The sequence below is a fragment of the Gobius niger genome (assembly GCF_951799975.1).
Source record: "Gobius niger genome assembly, chromosome: 12".
In the NCBI taxonomy this organism is placed as follows: Eukaryota; Metazoa; Chordata; class Actinopteri; order Gobiiformes; family Gobiidae; genus Gobius; species Gobius niger.
In genome coordinates, this window is record NC_136863.1 from 30,817,592 (window position 1) to 30,845,083 (window position 27,492).

General features: G+C 41.7%; 1 protein-coding gene and 1 long non-coding RNA gene across 2 annotated transcripts in view; one reads left to right on the plus strand and one right to left on the minus strand.

Annotated features, from left to right (window-relative positions):
• Positions 1-27,492, minus strand: part of LOC306971228 — a 534,022-nt gene that overhangs the window by 53,074 nt on the left and 453,456 nt on the right. The gene's annotated exons all lie outside the window — the stretch shown is intronic.
• mctp2a (multiple C2 domains, transmembrane 2a) overlaps positions 1-27,492 on the plus strand; it is a gene marked incomplete at its 5' end in the record, with an annotated part of 111,629 nt that overhangs the window by 23,774 nt on the left and 60,363 nt on the right. Inside the window, 9 exons of the mRNA XM_079568396.1 lie at positions 2,353-2,526; positions 9,065-9,195; positions 12,406-12,592; positions 12,706-12,799; positions 14,206-14,308; positions 14,397-14,490; positions 14,558-14,659; positions 16,686-16,760; positions 17,001-17,120. Of these exons, the coding sequence (XP_079424522.1) occupies positions 2,353-2,526; positions 9,065-9,195; positions 12,406-12,592; positions 12,706-12,799; positions 14,206-14,308; positions 14,397-14,490; positions 14,558-14,659; positions 16,686-16,760; positions 17,001-17,120 (1,080 nt within the window). The remainder of the gene's footprint in view (positions 1-2,352; positions 2,527-9,064; positions 9,196-12,405; positions 12,593-12,705; positions 12,800-14,205; positions 14,309-14,396; positions 14,491-14,557; positions 14,660-16,685; positions 16,761-17,000; positions 17,121-27,492) is intronic.

Below are 27,492 nucleotides of genomic sequence, written 5' to 3' on the forward strand. Positions count from 1 at the left end.
AATCATCACATAAACTTTCCGCTATACTCATGCAAGAAACCGATGCATGAGTCTGTGATTACATATTGATATAAATCGTTTATGATCGTACAAAATGTCAAAGAATTTCATCATTTACAGTCTACCAAAAAATAAAAATAAAGGATTTATCATTTACAGTCGTAAATAAATAAATACACCATATGGTACATAAGAGTTATACCAAGGCACATCTCTCTTTCGTTCTGATCACACAAAAATATATATAATATCGCTCAGCCCTGCTATACCAACTATACCCAAATGTACAAGCTCCGTATAACCATGTAGAAATAGAAACTATCTGTCCATAGTCATTCACTCAAGATTGGCAGGGAAAGGGAAACTCGTTCTCAAAGACTTACTTTTAGTAGCACACATATTCTGAAAGGCTTCGGCAGAATTCAAGCGAGCCATTTTAATCTAGATTAATATAGATTAATTCCAAAATTAATCTAGATTAAACAAAATAATCTATGCCCACCTCTAATTAATTTTGATTTTCAGTAAAAGGTTTCAATTTGAGATTATTTTGGCTTTTAATACTCTACGAAGTACTTTTGTCTTGATCCTTGAGGTCGGGGGTACTGACCACCGAGCTAGACTAACGATACAGACAGCAGTGCGTCATAGAAGGGGGCGTGGCCTCGCCAACAGGGAAAATAGAATCTTTTGGGAAACACATGTCTTTGTTTCTTTATTCAGTAGAAATCTCCATAATTCAGTGTTTGTTAAAGTAGTTTTTTAATCATTAGAGAAGTTTAGAATTTTTTTTTAGATTTCCCCTTTTCAAACATGACCATATATGGGCGAGATCCTGTCTATTGCTGGGTTGCAGGTTCTAGAATATGATGATGTCATCGGACCCAATGGGGGGCAGGAGCCGGTTTTTCCTATTAACAGCATTACACTAACCCTAACCCTAAAGAAAGTATATGAATTTAAAAAAATGATCATTAATATCAGTCACTGGGTCCATGATCTCTTTGTACAAGACCAAAAATTTCCTCAAAAGCAAACTAATTTTTCCTCTATATAATTGTATGGGCCTTTTGCTGTGATGTCACCTGTAACCCAGCAATACTAATGTCTGGAATCACCCATATATGGGTTATGTTTGAAGCAGCAAAGAGGAGAAAAAATCTAAACTTCTCACCAATGCTGACTTTGATATTCCACTTTTTTAGAGTCTGTTCTAATTTTTATATTTTTGCCCCGTACACTTTTTGTTGTTACACATTGTACATAAGATACCTCTATTTACTATTTAAAGCAGTACTAAGTAACGTGTTTACCTTAATAAATCCTCCCCGTAGTCCCTGTGGGGGTAATACAAGTGTTTATGGGATGATTGGAGGGTCTTTCATCTCCCCCTGGTGTCTCTGGACAGAAAACCATGTTTGCAACTTGACTGCCACCGGTCCGGAGAAAGCAATACACACTAATGGAATCACGAAGACGAAGCTAACAGGCTAAAGGGCAAAGCTAACTGCAGGCTAACGTCACTTTACACAGTATTTACAGCCAGGTTTGAGTGAAAGAAATATTTCCATTGTATAATTGGATGCACAGTAACCCTCTCTCCCTTCGCCTTTCCTGTCAGCGTAGTATTTACTCTCCAAGACAATTAATAAATTAAAAAATCGTAACTTGCTACGACACCTGCAGGTGCGCTTATGGCCTCTAGGGGGAAGAGTTACTTAGTACTCCTTTAACTGAAGGCACAGTTCCTGTCTATTGTGCACACACTGAGTGTTTTTCTTGAGGGTTGAATGCAACAAGTGAATTTCTCTCTTATTTGAAAGCTAAGACCTACAAAGACTTTTTTGTTGTATATTTTGACACCTTTTTTGTTGCTTTATTGTCACGTTTCTTTTAGCGCTTTCTTTTTGCTTTTTCATCACTTTTGTCTGTCACCTGTTTTTGTAGCTTTTTTTTTCTGCTACGTTTTGGTTTCTGCATTTTTTTTGTAATTTTGTGGCTGCAGTTGTTGATTTTGTTCCACTAAAACTTTTGCCATAGTTAACATTTGTTTTAATACACCATGTTTCGCGCCCAGATGGAACAAAATTCAAATGTATACCCAAATAAAAACGCCTTCATGTTTGAAATCGCTGTGTGATTAAAAGCCCTTGAACATAATGCAGTATATTTAACACTAGGGAGCAGGTCAATACGTGTAACAAATGTCAAAAACATGTGCTTTAAATGGCTTCAGTGTGTGCATTACCTTTACATTTCCTTTTCTAAGTATTTCTACACAGATCAACTCTTAGGAATGACTGATGTCGATGCACCCTGCACTTCGGTGATGCTCTTTGTGCCCGTCCACAGAACCAGGCGGTCCAGGCACAGCGCTCTCAGGAGGTGCCGAAGAGTCAGTCCCGTAACCGCAAGTGGACCGGGGTGCTGGCGATCACCCTGGTGGGGGGACAGGACCTGCCGCAGACCGGTGTGGGGGATATCTACGTACGCTTCCGGCTGGGCGAGCAGAAGTACAAAAGCACGGTAAGTCTGCTGCGATACGCTAGCATCGCTCATGTTTCTGGACGTGTTTTCTCTGTGTGGCTGTTGAAGTTAAAAGAAGACGAGCGTTTTAAGATGACAAGAGTTATGAAAAAACACTCCGATCCCAGCTGCTGTTGCTCCAGTTACCAAGGCCTGAGTTACGGCACAAACTGAACATCCTGACTTTTCTTGAGTTTTCATCATTAGCAGCCGTTATAAGACTACCCACTAACTACTTAACTACCTGATTGTCATTCACGTTCCTTTCAAACTGATTCAACCACAGGATCTAAACCCCTAAGAATGGGGCTCATTTGGCTTTCTGGTTGGATTGGACCGAGAACAAATTCAAAAAGTTCACTGCCTAACTGTTCTCATCAGGTCTAGGTTCAGCAACACCATGTGCCCAAAGAAGGATTTCTTGGCCTTATTGGCTGCGTTCCAGGGGCGGACTGGCCATGTGTCCATTCTGGAAGAGCACAGAAGGGCCACTGGCTCTAGGGCCACCAGTCCCGCCTCAACCGAGCTTTACCCAAATCTAAAAGCTGAAAAGAAAAGCATCAAAATGGCGAGAAATAGAGGATGAAAAGTCAACAAAAACATGAGAAAAACACAACAAAAAATGATAGAAAAAATCCTTTCAAAAACAACAAAAATATGACAAAAATGTGGCGACATGACGAAAAGTTTCCATCACTTTTGTAGGTCTTAGCTTTCAAATGAAAGCTAAGACCTACAAAAGATTTCAATGAATCTAAAAGGAATTCCGTGGAGTATGGTGTACCACAAGGTTCAATTTTGGGACCGTTATTATTTATTATTTATATGAATGATTTTGCTTCTGGTTCTACGACCACCGTTCCCGTTCTTTTTGCTGTTGATACCGATCCAAAAAATAATAATAAAAAGCCGAACTGGGGAAAATGCACTCGTTAATGTTAAGGCGGGGGGTAAGAGGTTAAGATATGTATTTGTGGAAGTGCAAAATTCGCTAATTTGGGCCAGGCTGGTCAGAGTCCAGGGCTGTTTTTCAATCCCAGTCCGCCCCTGCTGCGTTCACATTCTAGAAAGTGATGATGTCATGATCTCGCTGGGTGTTGTTCCACGTTTTTCCCGATAACGGTGCTTTAACAATACTTGGTTTTCAATATCGAAACCTGAACAATACTAATTTTGATGCTGGTATCATTTAATGGTGCCCTATACTCAGATGGAGAGCAAAAGCCAATACTAGTTTATAGTAGAGATACAGTTTTTCGAAGAACTCTCCAAATAGAAAACATCATTTGACACAATTTTTTTACCCTTTTTAGCCGTTCTCTGGTAGAATACAAACTTATTTATCACACACAAATAAAGTCAAGTCTAAATCGGTTCCATATGGATGTTTTTTCAGCAAATTGTCCAAATGGTAAATGGTCTCAACTTATATAGCGCTTTTTCACCTACATTAGGCACTCGAAGTGTTGTACAGCATGGAACCACTCACCCATTCATACTCTCATTCATACACCAATGTACGCAGACACTGGGGGCAATGTGGGTTAAGTGTCTTGCCCAAGGACACAACGACAGTGTGCACCTTCAGGAGGTGGGATTCGAACATCCGACCTGCCGATCATGAGACGACCCGCTCTACCATCTGCACCACTGTCGCCCATATAGAAACAAAAAACGGTAGTTGTAGCTAGCGTTGTTAGCATGATGCTAACATAGGGCAACATGTTAGCATTGTCCTTTTTTTTTGTATTGATTGGCTGTTGAACCACTTTGATCCCCTCCGTGCCTTTGTATAATTAATTAGTAGAAAACTATATTCATGATTCTGCATTTCAACCTGAAAAGACTCACAGAAACGGAATGACAGTATGAGTGTTTTATTAACGAACATGAATCATTATTGGGGCTCAGACCCCGGCGGACGACTGAACGAACGATATGGAATGCAAGGCTTTGACGAATGATAGCCATGATCTTCCCCGGAGCCTGGACCCTGGTGGTGGTGGAAGAGACCTGGTTGGCCACTTGATGAGCGGAGCCAGGGAGGACCCGGGCAGAGAAAGGGGTGGAGGAGGGTCGTAGCACGGCTGGCAGACGGCTGAGTGATTGACCAGGGAGCTTAAAAAGGGGATCCTGAGCGATGTATGGCTGGTGAGGGGATGAGCAGCTGCGGTGATTGGCTGTTGTGAAGGTGCGGCTTGAGCGGGGTCCGTGATTGGATGATTGGAGTGCGCTGCCGGTGATGAGGTGATGAATGAATGCAGCTGGTAGGTCTTCCAGGTTGAATTTGCGCATAAGCTTCATTTGTTAAAATGCATGACCATATCTATTCACCTTTTTCTGCCCCGCCCACTTTAGCCTCATTTAGCCGTTCATTAAGCGGAGAACAAGGGAAAATGTTTGCCGCTAAAATCTGATGTTTCGTAGATTGAGTTGTGTAAAAATGTTCATTTGCACCAAGTCAACACTGCACTGTCTCTCTGCGCGGCCTTAAAGGGATATTTCAGGATTTTTGACATAGGGCCGTCGACAGAGTAATTTTACACGCTGTTGCATAAGCTACACAGCGGTGGAGTGATCTGCTAGAAAATAGTCCCTCAAAATGTGATCATTCTTGTGATGCAAGGTCAGTTATAGTCCAAAAATGATTCTATCGACACAGACATTTATATGGTTAGTCTGGTGTTATAAGTGATTTGCCTCAGGTGCTCTGTGGGTCACACTGTTTTTAATGCAGGCTAGCTGATACCATAGAAATGCACTAGCCTTGCACAAGCCTAGCGGCACGTAACTCTTCAAATATATGAACTGCATGAATTACAAAAAAAAAAATCTCCAGAAATCAGCAACACTCTCGATAACTAGGAATTGAGGCCCTATGTCAAAAATCCTGAAATATCCCTTTAAAACGGCTTTGTATTTGTGTAGTGACTGATTTTACGTGGACGTCTCCAATCCTTTTCTATAACACAAACACAACCAATTGAAACAATGCCACAGAGACTGTGCTGTAATCAAAGCTAAAGGCTCTACAGACAAATATTAAAGGGTGTGACATTCGTTCTTCTGGCAGCTTTTTGAACTTTAACTTCGTGTCAGAAGTTGTTCTAACTTGTCAATAAATGGACACTGAAGTTGCTACCAGTTCTAACGGCAAAGACAACAGTAGCAGCAGCAGATCACAAAACACAAATGAACTCTTCCTCTTTGATAGTTTTTGTAGCTCTTCCCTCCCGTCCCCTCTGCCTCCTGTCCGACCCCCCCCCTCCCACCTCTGCACCGGGGCCGCGGCAGAGGAGTCTCATTAGACTGAACCTGCGCTGCCACTCACCACCTCGCCGTGCTTCAGGTGCTGTGGGGGCTTCGCTGGCTCCATTTGCATACACTCAGCATGACCCCCTCCCTTCCTATACTTACCTGTACCTATTGGCCTAAACCCCTCCCCCTCCCTCCGATGACTGGGGAGGCAGCGCTCGTCTGCTGTTGTGGTGTCATTCCTCTCTCTAAACCTGGCCTGCTTGTTTGTTTGCCGAACAAAGCTGGTTCTAATTGGGAGCCGTCAGCGTTTACAATCCCAGAGTGGCCGCGGAGGTGCGCGCGTACAAATAGAGACACGTTACACAGGCCCCCCCCCCCCAAACCCCCCACCCCCATCGCTTCATTCTGCGGAGGAGGAGGTGAGGACTTAATCCAGCTGTCACGACGAAGGCTCGCTCCGGTAATGCGTTCAGTCAGTGCACTTGTACGTGTCGGAGTGGGTTTGTTTGCGGCCGCCGTCACAGACACATGCAGCTCAATCGGCAGTAACTTAGAAAGTACACAACAATATTACACAATTATTAAACAGTTTCATTTACTATATTTGCTTTGCGAGGATATAGGGTGCAATGTGTTCATAGTTTAATAATTCGGTGCATAATGTGAAAGTACATGTAAAGAAAGATCAAGCTTGAATAGATGTTGTTGAGCGAGGCTGAGGAGGGGCTCTAGCTCCTAAGCTACAGGATGGAGACACCTGCAATATGTGACCCATCACGAGAACTCGGTTTTTGGGGCATTTTGAGCGGGGCATAGCTTGTGAAAGTGTCGTCTCCAAAGTTTCCAACAATGTGTAACACATGGAAATCTGATCATATTTGGAAAAGACGTGGGAAGTTGAATTTAGGAACTGGAAATATGCCAAAGAGAGGAATCGGCCTCTAAACTTTTGGGCTGTTCTCACCTCTCTCTGAGCGACAATAAGGCTCATTTACATCTCATTTAGAAAAGCAATATTATGTGTTTTGTATGTGTTACTGCATTTTATTACTGGAAAATTGTTAATTATGTTTTTAGGGACACTATGTACATCTTTCCAGGGATAATTGCGTAATTCTGGTGCATTTACAGAAATGTTCATGAATGCGCAATGTCCCTGTCAAAGAAACTAATAAAATACATTTTAAAAATACCGCTATAAAGCTCCCCCTGTCGTGTCGTGTGTGGGGTTTCAGAGTTCACTCACTCAAACGCACATAAGCTGATCCACAATAGGCGTATGTGTAAAACTGACTTTTTTTGTTTTTGTTCGCTAAAGGATGTGTCAACAACGCAAACCAAAGCAGCGGTGCCTCCTTCCCAAACAACAACAGGAAACAGGAGACGAGCGTTTTCGTATATGGTTCAGCTTGTCTGCTACAATATTTGCGGTGTTTACACAACCCGGTGTTTACCCAGTATGTAAACACACACACAAAGTCACGCCCCTTCTCCACGCTCCGAAGTCTCCCTAAACAAGCTGGTTTTAACCTAAATGGTTACACTTTTAAATATACCATTACTGCTAGCTTAAAGGAATAGGCCACCGTTTTTACATACTGAGATATGTTCTTACCTTAGCTTTGACGAGTTCTTTAGGACCTGTCTGGTCTTCAACCGTGCCTTCAATCACGTAAACACAGCGCAGACGGCGTTAGCATTTAGCCTCTCCCTCTCTCCTCTATAGCTCCAAAACAGGTCAAGATAGAAGCTACCAAGCTCTTCCACGTTTTCCCTATTTAAATATGGTTACGTGAAGTGTTCCACTACAAAGTATAATTACACAAAATTAAACAATGTGGATTTTCTAAGCAGATAAAAGGGGGAACTATATTGTAAGGCGTAATAATACCAGGAGTAGTTCGAAATCCGCGCAGTAATCTTCACTTTACTGTGCGGATGCCAAACTACTCCTGGCACGGGTGAAGATCAGGTCCTATAGAACTCGTCAAAGCTAAGGTAAGAACATATCTCAGTATGTAAAAACGGTGGCCTGTTCTTTTAAACATGGAGAGGCTTCTGCAAAAATCACCAATTAGAAAAGTTGGGCTGCCGACTTGTGTCCCTGGAATCCATGACAGGGCACATATGTTGCTGTGTCACTCTCAAAACGGCACGTCTTGGACATAATGCTGACAGAGGTAAGAGTTTCCCAAAGGGGCCCATAGATGTTGGCTGCAGCTGATTAGCCTTTAGCATTGTAGCAGCTACAAGCTACCGCTAACACTCCGAGCAGCTAAACACCGGCTTTGACGGAACTGCAAAGACAAAACTCTAATAATTCCATAAAGATTATTTGTACGATCTCACGGACGCCATTGTCTTTTTTTTCTTAGAGTGGAAGCAGAACACTGGCAGAGTCCTGCTGCCGTAGCTGGTGTGGCAGGTGCACACTTTTATCGCCATGTGTGCTGGGGCCGTGCTATTTTAGCTGATTATCTTCATATATGATTTTTCCGACGTTGAAAAAAAAATGCTGCAATTGTACCTTCTTTTCAGCACGATTAGCAATCTATTTTTTCGCCACAACCCTGTCTCTAAAGCCTGCTGTAAATGTGTTTTTCTTCATCAAGATTGTTCGATTTCACATTTCAAAACAAGGAGAATGTAAAATCACAAGCTCGCACCACTCGTCTCCACTGTGCGATGGTTCAAAGATTAAATTCCGGCTGCTGCCAAAGTTTGTCGTTGCTAGTTTTCAGGCTCTGGACGGCAGGAGGCAGGCGCTACATTGCTAGCGGTGTTTGTTTTTCGTGGAGAAGTGCAGGGAAAGTAAAACGCACTCCTGTTAGCGCCTGGGCTCTGTTGCTTTAGACTCTAACAGTGCACCGGTGAGATGAGATTTTGTTTCAGATGTGGCCGAACCCTCTTTCTCAAAAGGATTACATTTACATCTCTTAATTATTTTTTTCGTTTCTATATTTCACACAAAGTACCACCTAAAAAAAATAATGCCAGATTAAAAACTTGCTCTATAACAGGATTGGGCCTGGCTTGAACTTTGGCTCAATGTGTCTAAACCGGGTCTCAAGTCGTTCTGAACGAGGACTAACCCTAAAAGAGGATGAAAGCCTAATTAAAACGCTCTCTGAAGAACTGCAGAGGGGCCCCGGTTCTTCCTGAAGCACGCACCATGCCACCTGGGCAGTTTCATTAGATTATTTCCCCCCTCCTCGCCCGCGGTGTCTCTCTTAACCAGAGAAGTAACTCATTTGCAGCGTCTCTGTCTGTCCTCCCTCAGAACCTGTGCATCCAGGCCAACCCCCAGTGGAGGGAGCAGTTTGACTTCAATCAGTTCGAGGACACCCAGGAGCCCCTGCAGGTGGAGGTGTTCTCCAAACGGGGCAGGAAGGGCGAGGAGTCGTGGGGCATGTGAGTGTTTCCTCCTGCCAGACCTGCTTCGCTTCTACGCCTCCAGTAAAAGACCTATTTTTAATCATGTGAGAAAGACACTGGGGGTGAAAACAAAGAATCTGTCGAGCAGTGGCCAGCGTTGAGACTTTTAGCTAGTTTTCTCCCTTAACATTGTACTTTTAATGTCATGCGTCACCAAACCTCAGTCACAGGTGAGTTAACAAGAGGTCACATTGATGATCTACCTGTGAGTACATGATTGATTTGATTTCCATTCAGTTCCATGACTATATACCTCTGATAGACACCACAATCTCCTCTCGTCAAAGCTCTGGCATATTTGATATAAAATCTGGAGGGTCAAGACCGTTACAACGCTAGAAATGAAGCAGGCATCCAAAAAAGTCTCATAAATATCACAATCCAAGATATACTTACCTCCAAAGTTATAATAATAATAATGTAAAGACTTTCTGTCCGAAGTTTTTAATGTTTTCTTAACACATTGAGTGCCGCGCTGTTTTTGGGATTCAGCTGTAGAGTGCCAGCAATTCAGACCATTTTTCATGATATTTGTAGCACCACAACATTTTCTATGTTATAGCTTTGGACACATGCTATGGCTTGTTTGAAGGACGAGTATCTAAGCTCTCCGTAGGTGAAAACAGTTTAATTCTAGATGCCTCGGTTCCTGAGAAATCCAAAGCTAAACAGAGGCTACTTTGATCAAAATCACAGATTTCACGGAGGGTTTAGCAGGAGGTTTAGGCAACACTTTCCTTTCTGATTAACTCCTCTCTGGACGGACACTGACATTTTGTGAAGAGGTAAATGCCTGAATATCTCAGTTTCAAGTCAATTTTCAACGATGACATTGTTGACACGTCTTGAAACACCGCGTGTTGCCGCAGATTGATTGCTATTTATGGAGTGTGCATTTAAACAATCTGGTTCTTGGATTGAAGACTTTAACAGGATGTTTCTCAGCCGTCCTTGGACCAATTTAGACCATTAAAAAACTCAGAAAAAATGTTAAAATCTCAACTTTTTCAATCTGTCCGTGGGAAGCTGTTCTGCTTTGTCAAACGCGCTCCAAGTGTCGACGTTACAGCTGTTCGCGAAGCAACACCACGTCCCCTCGGACTAAAAAAAAGAAGAAAAGAAACGCAATGATATATGCGAAATGTCCTAATCTTGACTTTTCAGAAGTTTTTGATCGTCATTTATTTCAATTCAGTTCATCAGAGCTACCAAAATCACACATACAGTGTATTAGAGTGTCTAGTGTCGTAATGAAAAAAAACAAAAACAAAAAAAAACAACGCAACAATGAGATTTTCCGTTATTGGCACTCAATGTGTTAAAAAGATTAGGGATTATTTAACATTTATTTCCTAGCCCTTAAAGCTTTCTTTAATTCTTAATCCCAGTAATAATTATCTTATTCATAACCAATATCCAAGATCCTGTGCAACTAAAGTATCAACAGAATAAAACCATGAATTCAAACCTGGCTATCCTTTATTTAGATGTTTCTAAAATTACTTATTTGTATATGAAAACTTAAAATGGCAATTTGCAATAGATTTTCCCTCAGGTTTATGTCCGTTTTCTAGAGCAAAAAGTTTCCAATTGACATCTTTAAATATAACGTTTTTCGCCTCTCTTTTCCACACTCACAACGCCGGCTCACATTAGCATACATGTCATACAAAGTGTAATAAACCGTAGCTCCTTTAAAGTCTATTAAGCAAAACATACCTTTTTTGAGCTTTTAACCATTAAGTCATAATTTCATCCAACGCATGGTTGCAATGGTGTTTTGTTTACATTCATTCACAAATGTTTCTGCCCTAGTTATGGGAATATTTTCTTGTATTTGTATCACAGTAAGTTAAAATACAAAGGCAGCAACATCCAGAACATACAGATACAGTGGGAGAAAAATGTATGTGAACGCTTTGGAATTTCTCACATTTCTGCCTAAATTGCTCATAAAATGTGGTCTGATCTTCATCAAAATCATAACAATGACTAAACAGTGTCTGCTTAAACTAATACCACCCAAACAATTACATGTTATCATATGTATAATGGTCATAACATGTAAACATACACAGGACAGGGAGGAAAAAGTAAGTGAACCCAGGAATCTCGCTGAACTGCAACCACCCAAACACTTCAACTCTGGTTTGCTGAAGGGCCCTTGGATGCTCCACTGCACCACTGGCAAAATATTCTGTGGACTGATTAACCCAAAGTTGAATTGTTTGGGAGGAACACGCAGCGTCATGAGTGGAGGAACAATGGTCACTGTGAAGTATGATGCAGGAGATTCATGGTGTTGTTTGGTTTATCAAGTTTATCAAGATATTTTGCAGAAAAACCTGAGACATTCACAATAGCGTGGGACAAGTAAGTGAACCCCTGTTAAAACTCTTCTTTTGTATCACTAACTGCTTTCCTGTAGTTGCAAATTAGACATGCACAAGGATCTTTACAAAACTTTTGCAGTGCAGCGAGATTCCTGGGTTCACTGGCTCTTCCTGGTTCTTACTTTTAGCTCCGATTTACATTCGTATTAGTGTGAGAACAGCCTTGGTATTGAGGAGGAGTTCACGCTCTGAATAAGATCGTCCTCCTCTCAGACTTTACGCATGAGTTTTAACACATTTCTGTTGCAAAAGTCGTGTTCCGTGACTCTGTTCAGATCATGTTTAGTTTATATCCCTTTATCCTGCAATCTCACATTTTCCTAACATACACAGCAATATGCAGCATATATATAGGCGATGTAAATGTCTTTTAAAAAAAATGCTTATAATGAGAAATGGACGATATCATCACTGTAAACATCGTCAACGGCCAATTAAGGGAACATCGTCTAACCCTACTTGTTATGGCCATTAACAATATGATAACATGTAATTTTTTTTGGGTGGTATTAGTTTGAGCAGACACTGTTTACTCATTCTTACGACCAATTTAAACAGAAATGTGATCAATTCCAAAGCGTTCATATACATTTTCCTCCCACTGTAGAATCGATCGCTCAAAACTGCACGATTGAAGCAAAACTATTTCTCCAGAAATGTTTTTGACGTGGGAACAACTTTATCACAAAGTTTAAGGCTTGTAAAACTCTGATATGCTTCCTCTTTAAAGTCTGAATGACTTAGGACCTCGGTTGCCTTGGATTGGAGCTATTTCTCTCTTCCTCCCGTGTAGGATCGAGGTGAACCTATCGCGGCTTCCACTTAATGAGCAGCAGCTACACACCAACGTGCTGAACCCCGGGAAGGGCCAGCTGGTCTTCCTGCTCACCCTGAAGCCTTGCTGGGGAGTGTCCATCTCCGACATGGAAGCAGCTCCACTAGAGAAACCCGAAGAAAGGGAGAGCATTGAGGAGAGATTTGTATGTCTTTTATATAATCAGCCTTTATATCTCGTCAGTATAATGAATGTAAAACCCTTTGTGTGTTGAAAAGTCCCTTAAATCTAACCGCATTTCTGCATGTTTCTTTCCAGAGTTTGAAGAATTCTCACAAGTGCGTCGGAGAAGTTGGCTTCCTGCAGGTGAAGGTCGTCAGGGCAAAGGATCTGGCCTCCTCTGACCTTAACGGTACAACTCACTCGGCAACCTAATTTTGTCTGTTGAACGTAATACAACACAACAACCAATTAGTGTGGAATTTGGGAACTTATAATGACAAAGGCAGTTTTCTCTGAATACATTTTTTGTCTATGACTAAAGTTTACATGCTCACCAAAAATCTGATCCAGATATGATCTCTGGAGTAAACTGCGTTATTAGAAATGCGTTCTCTGATATATATGTAATCTGATTTCTTAACAATATTTAACATATGTGCATCCATTAACGTACTGCAAAAACACAAAGAGAACAAAAATGAGAAGAATGAAAACATTATTTTGGAATTATGTCATGGAAGTTATTTATTTACCTAAGTCGGTGACAAAATGGATGAAACACAGGTTTGTGTTCTTTTCAATGCACACAGAGCATTATTAAGGGAAGTTGCACCTTGGCTTTCAAATTGAAATCTGGTGTTTGAAATCATCTGGTGAATCAGTTCCTCCTGGTGGTTCCGGTGAATCAGTTCCTCCTGGCGGTTCAGGTGAATCAGGTCCTCCTGTTGGTTCAGGTGAATCAGTTCCTCCTGGTGGTTCAGGTGAATCAGTTCCTCCTGTTGGTTCAGGTGAATCAGGTCCTCCTGGTGGTTCAGGTGAATCAGTTCCTCCTGGTGGTTCAGGTGAATCAGTTCCTCCTGGTGGTTCAGGTGAATCAGGTCCTCCTGTTGGTTCAGGTGAATCAGGTCCTCCTGGTGGTTCAGGTGAATCAGTTTCTCCTGGTGGTTCAGGTGTATCAGTTCCTCCTGGTGGTTCAGGTGAATCAGTTCCTCCTGGTGGTTCAGGTGTATCAGTTCCTCCTGGTAGTTCAGGTGTATCAGTTTCTCCTGGTGGTTCAGGTGTATCAGTTCCTCCTGGTAGTTCAGGTGTATCAGTTCCTCCTGGTAGTTCAGGTGTATCAGTTTCTCCTGGTGGTTCAGGTGTATCAGTTCCTCCTGGTGGTTCAGGTGTATCAGTTCCTCCTGGTGGTTCAGGTGAATCAGGTCCTCCTGGTGGTTCAGGTGAATCAGTTCCTCCTGGTGGTTCAGGTGAATCAGTTCCTCCTGGTGGTTCAGGTGAATCAGGTCCTCCTGGTGGTTCAGGTGTATCAGGTCCTCCTGCTGCTGTGTGCAGGTCCTCTGTGGCTCCACGTGTCTCCGACCCCAACTTTGGGAAACACTGATCTAAGATACTATTTTATCCAGCTTGTTGTAAACAATATTTAGAAGATATTTTTGTTCTTTATTCTGATTAAAATATTTAAACCCGTATTTAAGAATAAAACTTAATTTATTTCTACATGGAAATATTTTTGCCCATACATTCATGTCACTAAGAAAACCTCTAATATTCATATGTCTAAATGTATTTTCATGTCTCCCGCCTTGCCGTGTGCAGGTAAAAGTAACCCCTTCTGTGTGGTGGAGGTGGGCAACGGCCGGCTGCAGACCCACACGCTTTACAAAACACTCAACCCGGAATGGAACAAAGCCCTGACGTTGTGAGTTAGAAGTACAAAAATAACTCTTGCTCTCCTTCTCCTGCGCGCTTCCAGACTGAATAACAAGTGCTTTTGTGATCTCCCCCAGTCCCATCAAAGACATACACGACGTGATGGAGATAACAGTGCTGGATGAAAGCGGAGACAACTTTTTGGGGAAAGTCGCCGTGCCGTTACTGACTGTAAGTGTCAGAATCTGAATGTTACAATCGAAAATACGGTTGATTATGCTTATGTGTGTTTTTAAAGGTAAAGAACGGCCAGCAGATCTGCCTGTTTCTGAAGAAAGAAGATTTGGAGAAGACGCACAAGGGGACCATTACATTAGAAATAGATGTGATTTTTAACAAGGTAAGTGTCTGTTTAAAGGAGCTGAATAGTGAGCACAAGCTGGAAAATAGCATATGGCTGTTTTGTGGGCATGTTGAGCCTAATTCACCAAATGTCCATCCTCTTCCCAAACGATTTAAACCAGAGCCTGTCTAGACTGATATTATTGTGCTATAGAAATGTGCGGTGTAATATCCATTGGGCTTTTGCCAGGTTATGCAAATGAAGCCCCAAAATCCTCACCAGCCCTGGCCCGTCTGTCTTCGAGTCCCTGTCCTTAGATAGACATTATTTCAAATTGTTAAATAAGTATGTGGGTATGATTTCCCCACTTTGAAAAGTACTGGTTCTGTTGTGATACTCAGTGAACCCCCAATTCCCAACTCCCCGATTTCTCACATTTCTGCCTAAATTGGTCTCAAAATGTGGTTTGATCTTTATCAAATCCATAAGAATGAGTAAACAGTGTCTGCTTGAACTAATACCACCCAATCATTAACATTTTATTCTATTTTTATTGCCTTAAACATGTAAACATTCACAGGAGAGTGTGGAATAAGTAAGTACACCTCCTGGATCTCACTGAACTGCAGCAATTTTGTAAAGATTAATGGTCCAAGATTCATTCTGATTGTTGTGAACGTCTAATCTGCAACTACAGAAAAGCATCAAGCAAAAAGATCAAAAACTATTTAATACAGGGGTTCACTTACTTATTCCATGCATGTTGTGAATGTCTCAGGTTGTCTGTAAAATATCTTGATAAACTTTTTTCTATTGAGGATATCATGTTGTCCAGGCCCTGAGGCAACAAATCAGCCCCACACCATGATTCTCCTGCTCCAGACTTCACAGTGAGGAGAGGGTTTTGATGTTGATGCTGTTCCATTTTTCATCCACACACTGTGTGTTCTGCTCAGAAGTTTCGACTTTTGGATTAATGAGTCCACAGTATATGTGTAGTGCTGTGGAGCATCCAAGCTCTTTCACAAACCAAAGTTGAATAGTTTGAGCGGAACACAAAACGTCATGTGTGGAATAAAAATGGAACAGCACATCAACATCTAAACCCTCTCCTCACTGTGAAGTCTGGAGCAGGAGAATCATGGTGTGGGGCTGTTTTGTTGCCTCAGAGCCTGGACAACGTGCTGTCATCACTAGACAAATTAATTCAAGTTTATTGAGATATTTTGCAGACATTCACAATAGCGTGGAATAAGTAAGTGAACCCCTGTATGTAATAGCTGCTGATCCTTCTTTTGCAGCAATAACTGCTTTTCTGTAGTTGTAAATTAGACGCTCACAACAATCAGGATGAATCTTGGACCATTTCTCTTTACAAAACTGCTGCAGTTCAGTGAGATTCAGGAGGTGTACTCACTTATTCCACGCTCTCCTGTGAATGTTTACATGTTATGGCCAATAAAAATATAATATAATGTTAATGTTTTGGTGGTATTAGTTCAAGCAGACACTGTTTCATTCACATTTTGTGACCAATTTAGGCAGAAATGTGAGAAATTCCAAACGATACTTACTTTTTCCTCCCACTGTAGTTGTTGCTGCAGCTTTGCCTGACGACTTTGAAGCTTTCCACAGTCGAGTTCAGAACTACCTCACTTGAACTACTATACTACTTCACAAACAGGGCACAACATTTAAGATTCTCTTGGCTGATTTATTGACACCCCAACAAACAAAAGAACAACAACAACAACAATAAGCGGATAGTATTTAAGTCGTAGTATTAAATGACTAGTTTACAAACACTAAATAGTAACAAATAATATCTAATAAAATAGAGGTTTTAAAAAATGATTCTTAATAAAACATATAATCAATCATTTGCTATATGAAAATATGAAATGGTCCATTTTAGTATTTTCCAAATATTTTGTGCCTGTTCTCCTGCAGTGTCTTTTGAACATTGTTTGTTCTGATAATGGATAAAGAATCATTGCACCATCAGTTTGCCGTTTGTGTCCCTGAACACTTTGAAAGTGCGGCTCTTTCCTGGTATGAACCGTATCTCTGTTCTTTCTTTCAGGTCCGCGCTGGGCTCAAAACCTTCCAACCCAAGGAGACCAAATTAACCGAAGAAACCCCCAAGTTCAATAAAAAGGTGAAACTCGCTGAGCTTCTGTTTTGGAGATCCATTTCTGTTTTTTCTTTGGAGATAATGAGCTGAGCTGGCCCCGGGGCCCCGCCTCACTGACTCCGAACCGAATCAGAAACCAATTAGTCTAATTTCTGAACATCGCGAGCCGCAAATTGCCCTAGCGCCTTTTGCAAACTCGTAAACATAATAGTCCAATTGGAACAGCGCTGATAATAACCGCTTCTGTAATGAATGCCATTATAGGTGCTCGCCCAGAACATATACCGCGTCCGGAGGATCAGCACGGCCGTTCTGTACACGCTGCGGTACATAAAGAGCTGTTTTCAGTGGGAGAGCGTACAGCGCAGCCTCATAGCCTTCCTGGTAAGTCCTCATTCGCGGTAATGAAGTGTCCTTAAGCCCCCCCATAAGGCCAAATGACTTTAAGTCGGGCGCAAGAGTCTAGAAAGTATTGTTGTTGTGTCAGCTGTTGTCTCAAAGGAATGTCAATCCCCAAAACCCCCTGAAAAAAAAAATCAAGTTTTGAATTTGAAAAATAATATGCATGTAAACAAAGCCAGAGCAAAGGTTTGGGCACCTGCAGAATCAATGCCTCGTCGCCCCCAAATATGGTACTTTTTTCTAGGCCAAGAGTCTTTCAAGTCTTGTTTGACGGATTTTAGCCCTTTCTTCTTTACAAACCTATTTCAAAACTAAGAGATTTCTGGGCTGTCTGTCACACACACTGCTCTTTGGAGGTTCATCCACAGATCTTCAATGATGTTCAGGTCGGGAAACTGTGAAGGCCACGACAAAACCTTCAGACTGCACCTCTTGAGGCTGTCTATCGTGGATTTTGAGCTGTTTACGATCATTACCCATTTGCAGAAGTCATTTGCTTCGTGATTTCAGATTTTCCACATATGGTGTCACGTTTTCCTTCAGAATTAGTTGAAATGTGAAAAACTATTACATGTTTTCTGGTCCATTGGCTGCAATACCACAAGATGATGGATCCAACTGATGATCATGAAATTCTGTGCGCCTTTTTCTCCAAAAGGACCTTTTGCTCATTGAAGCCCAATGTTCTAAAGTGGGAACAGTTAAAGCTTTGTATTTAGACATGCCTCATCCATTTTCAAGACAAAAAACAGACGTTAAAGGAACAGAAGAACGGTGGCCTGTTCCTTTAAGGCAAAACCTTTTGGCCAAAATGAGCAAAGGTCAGTTTGGAGAAGAAGGGGCAAAGAATTAAAACCTGATTGATTTGTTTGGAAATGTTGTGGTCTCATCTGCATCCTCGTGCCTTTTAGAGATCATTTCATCTTCCCCTTGCTTCATTATTCGCATTGTTAGAAGTTTATGCTCAACTACCTCTGACTTTTACAGCTTGAAAATGAGAGGAAATGGGCAGCGGTAATAGGTGATTGATGCCTGTGGTCATCCTGTTTGTGTAACATGTCATTGTGTTTTGGGGGATAAGAACAGGACTGATGTTTTCTGTGTCGCTGGTCAGGCACTCCTTCTGTCCCTCGAGAAGCATCTAAACTCTGCTCACAGTAAATCATGTCTAACACAAGTTTGGAAGGGATCCAGTCACAGATGTTTATTTGCTAGGAGGGAAATGATGCATCAGTATGACTCTATCAATATCCTCATAAAGTTTTTTTATATAGGGATGTATAGTACTTAGCAAACATGCTTTGATCTTTTGTAGGTGTTCTTGTCAGGCATATATAGCGGTTTGATATTGTCCTTTGTTAACGTTGGGACATAAGTTTGAATTGAATCTTCAAAAATACAAAGTTTTCTGCATGTAGAGAGTGGAAATGAATGTTGTTTTGTGCGTTTGCTGTGAAAGTGAGAACTAAACCAAGACTAAATCAGATTTAAATGAGTAATGGCTCCAAATAGGACCAGGCCTAAAGCATGTCTAAACTAGAGCAGGACTTTACCGCTTCATCTTCAGAGTCATAAGAGCCGCATGTGGCTCTGAAGCCATAGGACCTTAGCCCTGTTTGGTGCTGCTATAGACCTGGGGTAAAGCTGGTGATAGTTGGAAAATGCATTGTTTTGTTGGGATGAAAAGTGTGAGTATCACTGACATATACAACATTTGTTTGTGCAAATCTGATCATTTTGGACAAAGGAAGCATGATGAGGGCTGAGAAGAAAGGCCTGAGTTAGATTCCCAGACCATCTGAGCCTTTCAGTGTTGAGTTTGTATTAGAGGTCGAACGGACCGATATATACAATAGCAGCTATCGATTAAAGGCCGATATCTCCAGAGCCGAGAGTGATAGACTTCCCGTTTTTTGCATTGGAAAAAGCTCAGTCAGAGCCTTAAAATGAGTCCTCCCACAACTTCCTCGGCCTCAGGGGAACTGAAAAACGTCGCAGTGGAAATCAATCGCAAGTTTGTGCACCTCAGATTGTATTTTTATATATAATTTATGTTGCAGACTTTTAATTTCAGAACCATAAGAGACACTTAGTTTTTTTGTTTTGGAATTGGTTGATTTTTGGCGGCATCTGAAACCATCAAATTACAGCCTCTAAGCACTAACACCAGCAACTAATCCTTAACCTTTCATGGGGTCAACTGTTCGATCTCTATGCAGTTAGTGAACTAGACATTCAGATCTATTCACCCAATTCGACCGTCCTTACCCAGGGGGGCATCACCAACAGCTGTTTTTCTTCATCTTTAAAGTTATTGGTGGAGTGCAGGCCAAACAAAAGTGCATGTCGCCCCCTACTGCACAGTGTCCAACAACAACAAAGTGTCCAAATAAAGACATTTATGATCCTTCACAATTCCCTTTAGTGTTAGTAGTAGTAGTAGAAATGTTATTGTCCCCGTGGGGAAATTCATTTGCAGTGAGTGGAAATACACACATACAACAGTGACCACAGCAGACAGATCCAAACATTGACAACATACAAACAACAAACCACGGCCCGTCAACCTCAGTTTGAATGATGTTAAAATCATTATCTACATTCCTTAAAAATCTTCTCTGACAGACCAGCTGTGCAGAATAATAATAAATACATAAAAATCACTGTTGGCTACTTCGTATTGTTGGTTTGTTTAATTGTAAAATAGCTTGTGGCACAGATGACTGCCTGGTCCTGAGGGGAGCAGCTCAAACTCTCTAAACAGAGGATGTTTTGAGTCCGATAATATTATGTCTGCTATATTCAGAGCTCGAGCAAAATAAATGAAATTAACCTTGTTGTTTTAGGGGGATTTGGCGCAGTGGGATGGCACATAGCTCCTAATCACCAGTTAGTTAGCACCAAAGGTCCCTATGCTAAAGTAGCTATGATAGTTAGCATTGAGGCTCCGTTCTCTAACTCCTTCCTAACTGACTGACAATTCGGACGCTTCTTATCATGGCGGACGCTGACGCACATCCGGTTTGGCGTAAGATCTGCTAGTTTCGGGAGGGGCCTTTGTCTTTCTATCGAGCTCACTCTTAAGTACCTAAGCATGAATGTCCTGAATAAATCAGCCCTATGCCCCAAATAAAGCGCCCCCTGCTGTCACAGTACAACACTAACACATTATACAGTTTAGAAGCATCAGGATTATAGACAAGACATTTGGAAAAATATCGTTGGAGCTAAAACCATATCAGTCGACCTCCAGTTTGTATCTCCTCCCCATGCAGCTAGACACTACAGACTATCAAGATCTGGAGATGGGTTGTTGCTGGACTGAGAATGTTAACTTCTCCTGAGCTGAACCCAGTGATATTAACGATGGAACAAAAGCAGAGGACACATTTCCCAATAGCGGCCAGTTAAGCAAACCTTAAACCAAAGCGCAGCCAGTTCAAAGCGTAGCGTCACGGGAACACGACTTAGGCCTTGCTCGGTCCTTGATAGATGCTAGTCCTCTCCGGTTGAAAAACAAGCTCTCCTGATTGGGCTCCCAGGCGTGTAAAGTTATGGATGTGCACTTTCCCTTCGCTGCACACCGCAAACCGGGCTTCTCCTTCTCTTCAGATGACTTTAGAGAGCGTTTGTACATGTGAGCGCTTAGCAAAGCCGCGCTAACCCCGCAAGGGTGTAGCGGGGATCAGCCTGAGAGAGGAGACAGACGGCCTGACAGACAGACTTTAGCCCCGCTCAAATGTCTGTTTAGCTGCTTATAATGAGACTCTGTGATCCCAGGGCAGAGCTGCTCCAACTTTACAAAATACTAGTGCGAGCGCAATACTTTTGAGAGGGGTTTTTGTTGCTTGGAGTGGTTGGGGAAAAACTGTGTGTCTTCTGCCACAAGGTGAAAGTGAACTAAGTCACTGAGCCATTGGCAGGTACTCTACTTCACTACATTTTAACATGTAATGTACTTTTCTAGTCTGTAAAGGGTTCAAAGTGAAAGTCGGCTGTATCCAGTGTCCCATTTAAAAGGCCGATAAACACACACTCCAAAACAGTAGGTTTGGAGCCTGAAACCCGATCGAAGGTTTGTCCCTGGCGTGTTGATGTACAGGTTTTTGTCCATTTTTAGAGCAACTCTGCCGTAAGAATTGAAATAAAGCAACGTACTACAATGACTATTTGGCACAACAGTTATAAAGTTTGGTGGCGTTAATCAAACCATGGCTAGTTCTCTCAGTGCAAAAGGTCCCAGACAAAATGATTAAAGTGAACTCATGGTTTTGGGCATCTCTGATTTGATATTTCACAGTTCTTTACTTGTATATGAGCAGGATTAGGGCTGGGTACCGTTAAACAGTACTTGGTTCCGCCTGAAAAGCTCTGGTAGGGGGCGGTATCGGAAAGAAACATTCTGTGCCAATTTTCTGTACTTTTTCTCTCCAGGCGCCAATAAATGATTCCCGGTGAGTCTAAAAAAGCCTGAACTCATGAGCAGCTTCAGCGCAAATGCAGAGGTTTTCTTAAAGCGAAGCAAAGCTAGAAGTTACTAACACTTAAGTCATTATCACAGATCGCAGAGCCACGGTCTGAGTCAGGACTAAACCAGGACTTACAGAAAACTGGTCCACCAGGACTAAATAAGAAGCTAGAGGGAAACAGGAAACACATCGGCTCTTTACCTTTAGCCACCTTTTATACACATTATTTTAATTCAACTAAAATAACACAGGAATCGAAAAAAGTTAAGGCAAATTAAGGCACCGGTACAGTAGTAAAGTAGTGGTAACGAACGCTTCTAAGCACCTAATTTCATGCTTAGAGTTTGCCAGGGATTCTTAATCTGTTAAAATAAAAATATAACCTTTCATTTTTGATCAAAGTCATGCTAACAAATCAATGGCGTCGTAATAAATACAGTTTGAGTGGCTCAGAGGTCTGGTGATGGTACATGGCCTTTGAATAAACTAAGCGATTTCCGTGTGACTAAAACTGATTTTTGAGGAGGGATCAACATTTCTGTGTCACTTATCAAGCTGTGAACTCTCCTTTAGTCAGTCTAAATAGTACTTCAGAGAAAACATTGCAAATCTTGTTGAGCACAAGCCTTTAGGAGGTACCTCAAGTTTTTCATAATGCACCTTTTTAAAACAACTCAATACAACAAAAAAGTCAGTCTTTTGAACATCTCTTGACACCAACAAACCCCAAAAGATTCTTCTCCTTTCTGTGTCGATGAATCCCACGTCTAGTGATACCCATCCCGCTCTCATAAGCCCCCGGATAAGCTGTTGTCTGTCGAATTCCCCCTTCGGTGCGGCACTTATCCCGCGTTTCACCGTGTCTGGGTCAGCCGGCGGTCGCAGACAGGGTGTGTGAGCCGCTCTCCTTTCTCCCCCCTCTGTGTGTGACACCCGACTCGTGTACCTGCTGGATCCCGCCCGCCGCCTTCCACCGTGATCCGGAGTCTGCACATGGCCTCGGGGCAGCGGGCTGCAGCAGCTCGCTGTAACTCAGAACTTCACAACAACGCGCCGCAAAGGCAAAGCGAACAATGGCGGCGATTGTGCGAGGGGAGAGAGTGGGAGGCGGCTACAATCTGGGAACAAAGTTAGACACAGTTGGGAAAAGAGTGGCTACATGAAGGGAGAGAGGAAGGTGAAAAAACACAACTGGTGAACAGTACAGTACTTGAGTAGTATTTTGGAGAAACTGTACTTATTGGAGCAGTTATGTATATATTGTTGCTTTTTACTTGTAAGTTAAAACTTTGTGTCAACATATAGCCTAATATACAGTTTGTGTTTGCTTGGAAGTAACGTTGTTTGAGAGAGAAGAGGAGAGACTGGCTGGCAGGTGACTGGGCAGCGGGACTGGCCTGCTTCCTCAGCCCATAATTAGGTCCTCGGCGGGGGACAGGAGCGTGCACGTGAGCATGCACAAGGATGGTGTGTGTGTGTGTGTGTGTGCACGTGCTCACACTTCAGCCTCTCGTTTCCACTCACCTGCTGTGCACAAGTGCAGCTCTCTGATCTGGAGGCTACACACAAGACTGACTCCAGTGATTTGTGTTGGATTCTTATAGCCATGTTAGCTTAACATGCAACGCTACGTTAGCATAGGCGCTCATTTTCTGGTTTTGAGCCGGTTTGCTCTTACACATATAAACATTAATCTGGAAACAAATAATCGGTACATTTTCACAATAAGGTGTTAAGGGGAGACACTACAGGCAAAACTCAATGTTTTCAGTTTTCAGGTTTTGGGCCAAATTGGTCTCTGAACATACAAGCTTTCACCCGGAAACAGAAAATATACCTAATTTTGACAATAACATGTTTAAATATTGCACTGATTCAATTCCCATAGACTTATATGGGACAATGCAATTTCAAGGGCCTTTTTCTCAAAACACATTTTTCTGTCATTGTGGCGACACTATGTCCACGTCAGTCGGACCTAAAGACTTCACATTTTCCAGCCTTGGACTGAACAATATTTGGAAGATTTTTTCAGAGGGATTTTTTATTATTTAATCCCTAGCCCCATTTATTGAGTTTTGAATGTCAAAAAACAATGGGAAAATTAATTTTTTACAACATTTTCCACTAAAAAACAGCTTATTTTAAAACTAAAAAAGAAATCCTAAATCCCCTCTGAAAACGTCTTGGTAACTCATTGTGAAGAAAGCGTTTCCTGGGTATACATAGGGAGGAACTGAAAAGGAGGAGCTATTTGGGAGCCGTTACCGCGGCGCTAAGAACAGGGGAGATTTCAGTGATCACTCAAAGATGTGCAAGTGGCTCGAAACACATCGTACAACATTGTAACATGGAGTCAAAGCGCTACAAAGTCAATTTAGCAGAAAACTATATTACGTTATCAAATCTTAGCGACACCCGCTCCCCTGTCCTCGCACCAATTCGCACCAAACTTCCATAGCATACCGTCAGGACATGTTGGGCTCTTAACCCCCCCCCTGCAGCCCACTGCCTCGTCCTATACACTCGTCACACGTAATGAAGTTAGCGTTTTGCGGCGGTCCGACGCAGCGGGCTGTTCCCTCTCAAACCTCCATATCTTTAGGCAGCGGCGGTAACAAGGTAAGCCGTTGGGACAGTGACGGATTGCTGGAGTCTGTGCATAATTACACCGATGGAGTCTGCTCTTTCTCCGCGTCGGTACAAAACGCTTCTGGGAAACAAATAGTCGTTAAAAAAAAAGTGCTGCCTGCTTAGAGGTTTTACTCGGTCCATAAGTGACGTGTCGGTGCTTGTGTTCAGTTTTATGCTGCTGTTTTCTCATTAAGAACATTTCCCATCTTTGGTCTCCCTTTTTGCGCTCCAGCCTTGGTTTTAAACTTCCAAGTAGTTTTCCTTTCCATTGTGTTTGAGGCTATACTGGAGCCCTCTGCTGGTGTTTTGTACAATTACATTTGAAAACAACTTTTGTTTCTTTAGCATGTCTACAGGCAAGACTCTTTTTTTTTTTTTTCAGTTTTCAGGTTTTGGGCCAGGTTTTGGTCTCGGAACATAAAAGCTTTAACCTGGAAGCAATAAATATACCTAATCTTCACAATAACATGTTTAAATATTGCACTGATTCAATGTTTCCCCATAGATTTACATGGGAAAACATCATTTCAAGGGCCTTTTTCTCAAAATGCATTTTCCTCTCATTGTGGCGACACTATGTTCACGTCAGCATCACCTAAAGCCTTGGACTGAACAATATTTTGAAGACTTTTCAGAGGGATTTCTTAATATCTAATTCTTAGCCTGATATATTGAGTTTTAAATAAGGCAAAAATGGATGATCAGAACAGATGATCAGTTTTACAGAAACTGATCATTTTAAAACTAAAGAAATCCAAAATCCCCTCAGAAAAAGTCTTGGTAACTTATTTGTCAATCAAATAAAACCATAAATATGAATGTAGCTCAATCCAGATTTCATTGCCGGGAAGATGGGACATTTTGGGCATTTTTTAGGCATAAAACACCTTGTTTTTACATGAAAACATAAAATGACAAAAAACCTGCAGTATATTTTTTTCTCACATTTACGCCAGTAATGAACTGCAAAAGTTTCAAACTGATATCTGTAAATTTATTTTTTTTCCCTATTCACCTGCAGTGTCTCGCCTTCCAGACTACAAAGCAAACATGAGGAACTTTCAACATATTTTGTTCATTAAGACCGCTGACCCTTCCCCCCTTCTCCTGGATCAAAATAAATGGTTGATGGCATGCAACAAACTCTCCAAAGAACACGACCCAAAGAGTAAAGGATTTAGTCGTAATTATACACAGTGACATCTACGTTTACGAACACGTGTATATTTTTAAATATACATTACGATCCATTATTTATCAAGCAGAACGGGCCTCTTACGGCACTACATCCTGCCCCGCGTTTCCACTGCATTACCACTGCTGGGACTGCGGGATGCTCGGCTAATGCTGTACCAGGAATACTCAGCCATTAGATCACTCTTTCCCTCCTGACCCCGGCCACGCAGCAGGGGCCCCGCCTCCCTCTCTCTCTCTCTCTCCTGCTTATGGAGATTCATGTATGCATTATGAAGCGGGCGCCCAAGTGTGTGGGCCATATTCAAATTTCATACGAAGGATCAGCGCGCAGGTCCCGCGATGGATGGGGGATGTTCGGAAAAGGGGCGTCGTTTGGGAGAATAAACAGTTGTGTGTACTTCTTAGTTTTAGAAGAAGACTTTGCGTGTGGACAATCTGTTTAAATACCTTGTGAGTAAGTGATAAAATACTTCAAAAACTTTTCAGCTTAAAGGGATATTTCAGGATTTTTGACGTAGGGCCTCATTTTCTAGTTTTCCAGAGTGTTGTTGATTTCTGGAGATATACAGTATATATACAGTTCATGCAGTTCTTATATTTGAAGGCAAATCACTTATAACACCAGACTAACCATATAAATGTCTGTGTCGATAGAATCATTTTTGGAATATAACTGACCCGAATCACATGAAGTATCACATTTTGAGGGACTATTTTCTAGCAGATCACTCCGCCGCTGCGTCGTTCACAACCACGAAGCTGCCTCAGGTGCACTGTGCTCGGGTCAGACTGTTTTTAATGCAGGCTACTAGTTACCATAGACAGGCACTAGCCTAGCACTAGCCTAGCACCACTAAACTCTTCAAATATAAGGACTGCATGAATTAAAAATATATATATATCTCCAAAAATCAACAACACTCTGGATGACTAGGAAAAGAGGCCCTATGTCAAACATCCTGAAATATCCCTTTAATTTACTAGAACTATTTTGATTTGTTCATCCTTTTAACTTCAAATCATCCTTTTAACTTAACATATTTCATGAAAGTATGCTGTTTTGAAGAAAGTTAACACTGTTGTAATTGTTTTGATTGAATGAATGTTTGTGTTATAGTCGCCATACTGTGTGTTTTGATTAATTTGTAGAACTATGTGCTGGGACGATACACTTTTGTCACGATCCAAGTATCGCGATACTTTGTGGCCAATCCGATACTTATTGCGATACTGTAAGTAATTATAATATATATTTACCTTTTAAAATCTATTGAACGGTCATGTGTCTTAAAGCAGTACTAAGTAACGTGTTTACCTTAATAAATCCTTTCCGTAGTCCCTGTGGGGGTGATACAAGTGTTTATGGGATGACTGGAGGGTCTTTCAGCGCCCCCTGGTGTCTCTGGCCAGAAAATCATGTTTGCAACTTGACTGCCACCGGACCGGAGCCACCAATACACACTAATGGAATCACGAAGAAGAAGCTAACATGCTAACGGGCAAAGCTAACTGCGGGCTAACGTCACTTTAAACAGTATTTACAGCAAAGTTTGAGTGAAAAAAAATATTTCCATTGTATAATTGGATGCACAGTAACCCTCTCTCCCTTCGCCTTTCCTGTCGGCGTAGTCTTTACTCTCCAAGACAATTAATAAGTTAAAAAATCGTAACTTTCTACTACACCTGCAGTTGCGCTTATGGCCTCTAGGGGGAAGAGTTACTTAGTACTGCTTTAAAGTGTCCACAACAAAATATGAAGGACTGCCAGATACAAAATGCCTGTGAACATAAAGCTGCACATAAACACAGGAGAGATGCAAATGCTAAACTAAACTTCTTATTTTATAAAATACTTCAAGAAACAAAACCATTCGGCCTGATACATTGATGAGTTCCTATTTAACTTCAATTCATCCTTTTAGCTTAACATATTTCATAAAAGTATTGAAATCAATAAAGAATCGATACTTATATATTGCTAAACGATGCTTTGTCCCAGCCCTGTGTAAAACTGTTCAAACAGGTCTCTCTTGCAAAGGAGACACTGAGTCCCG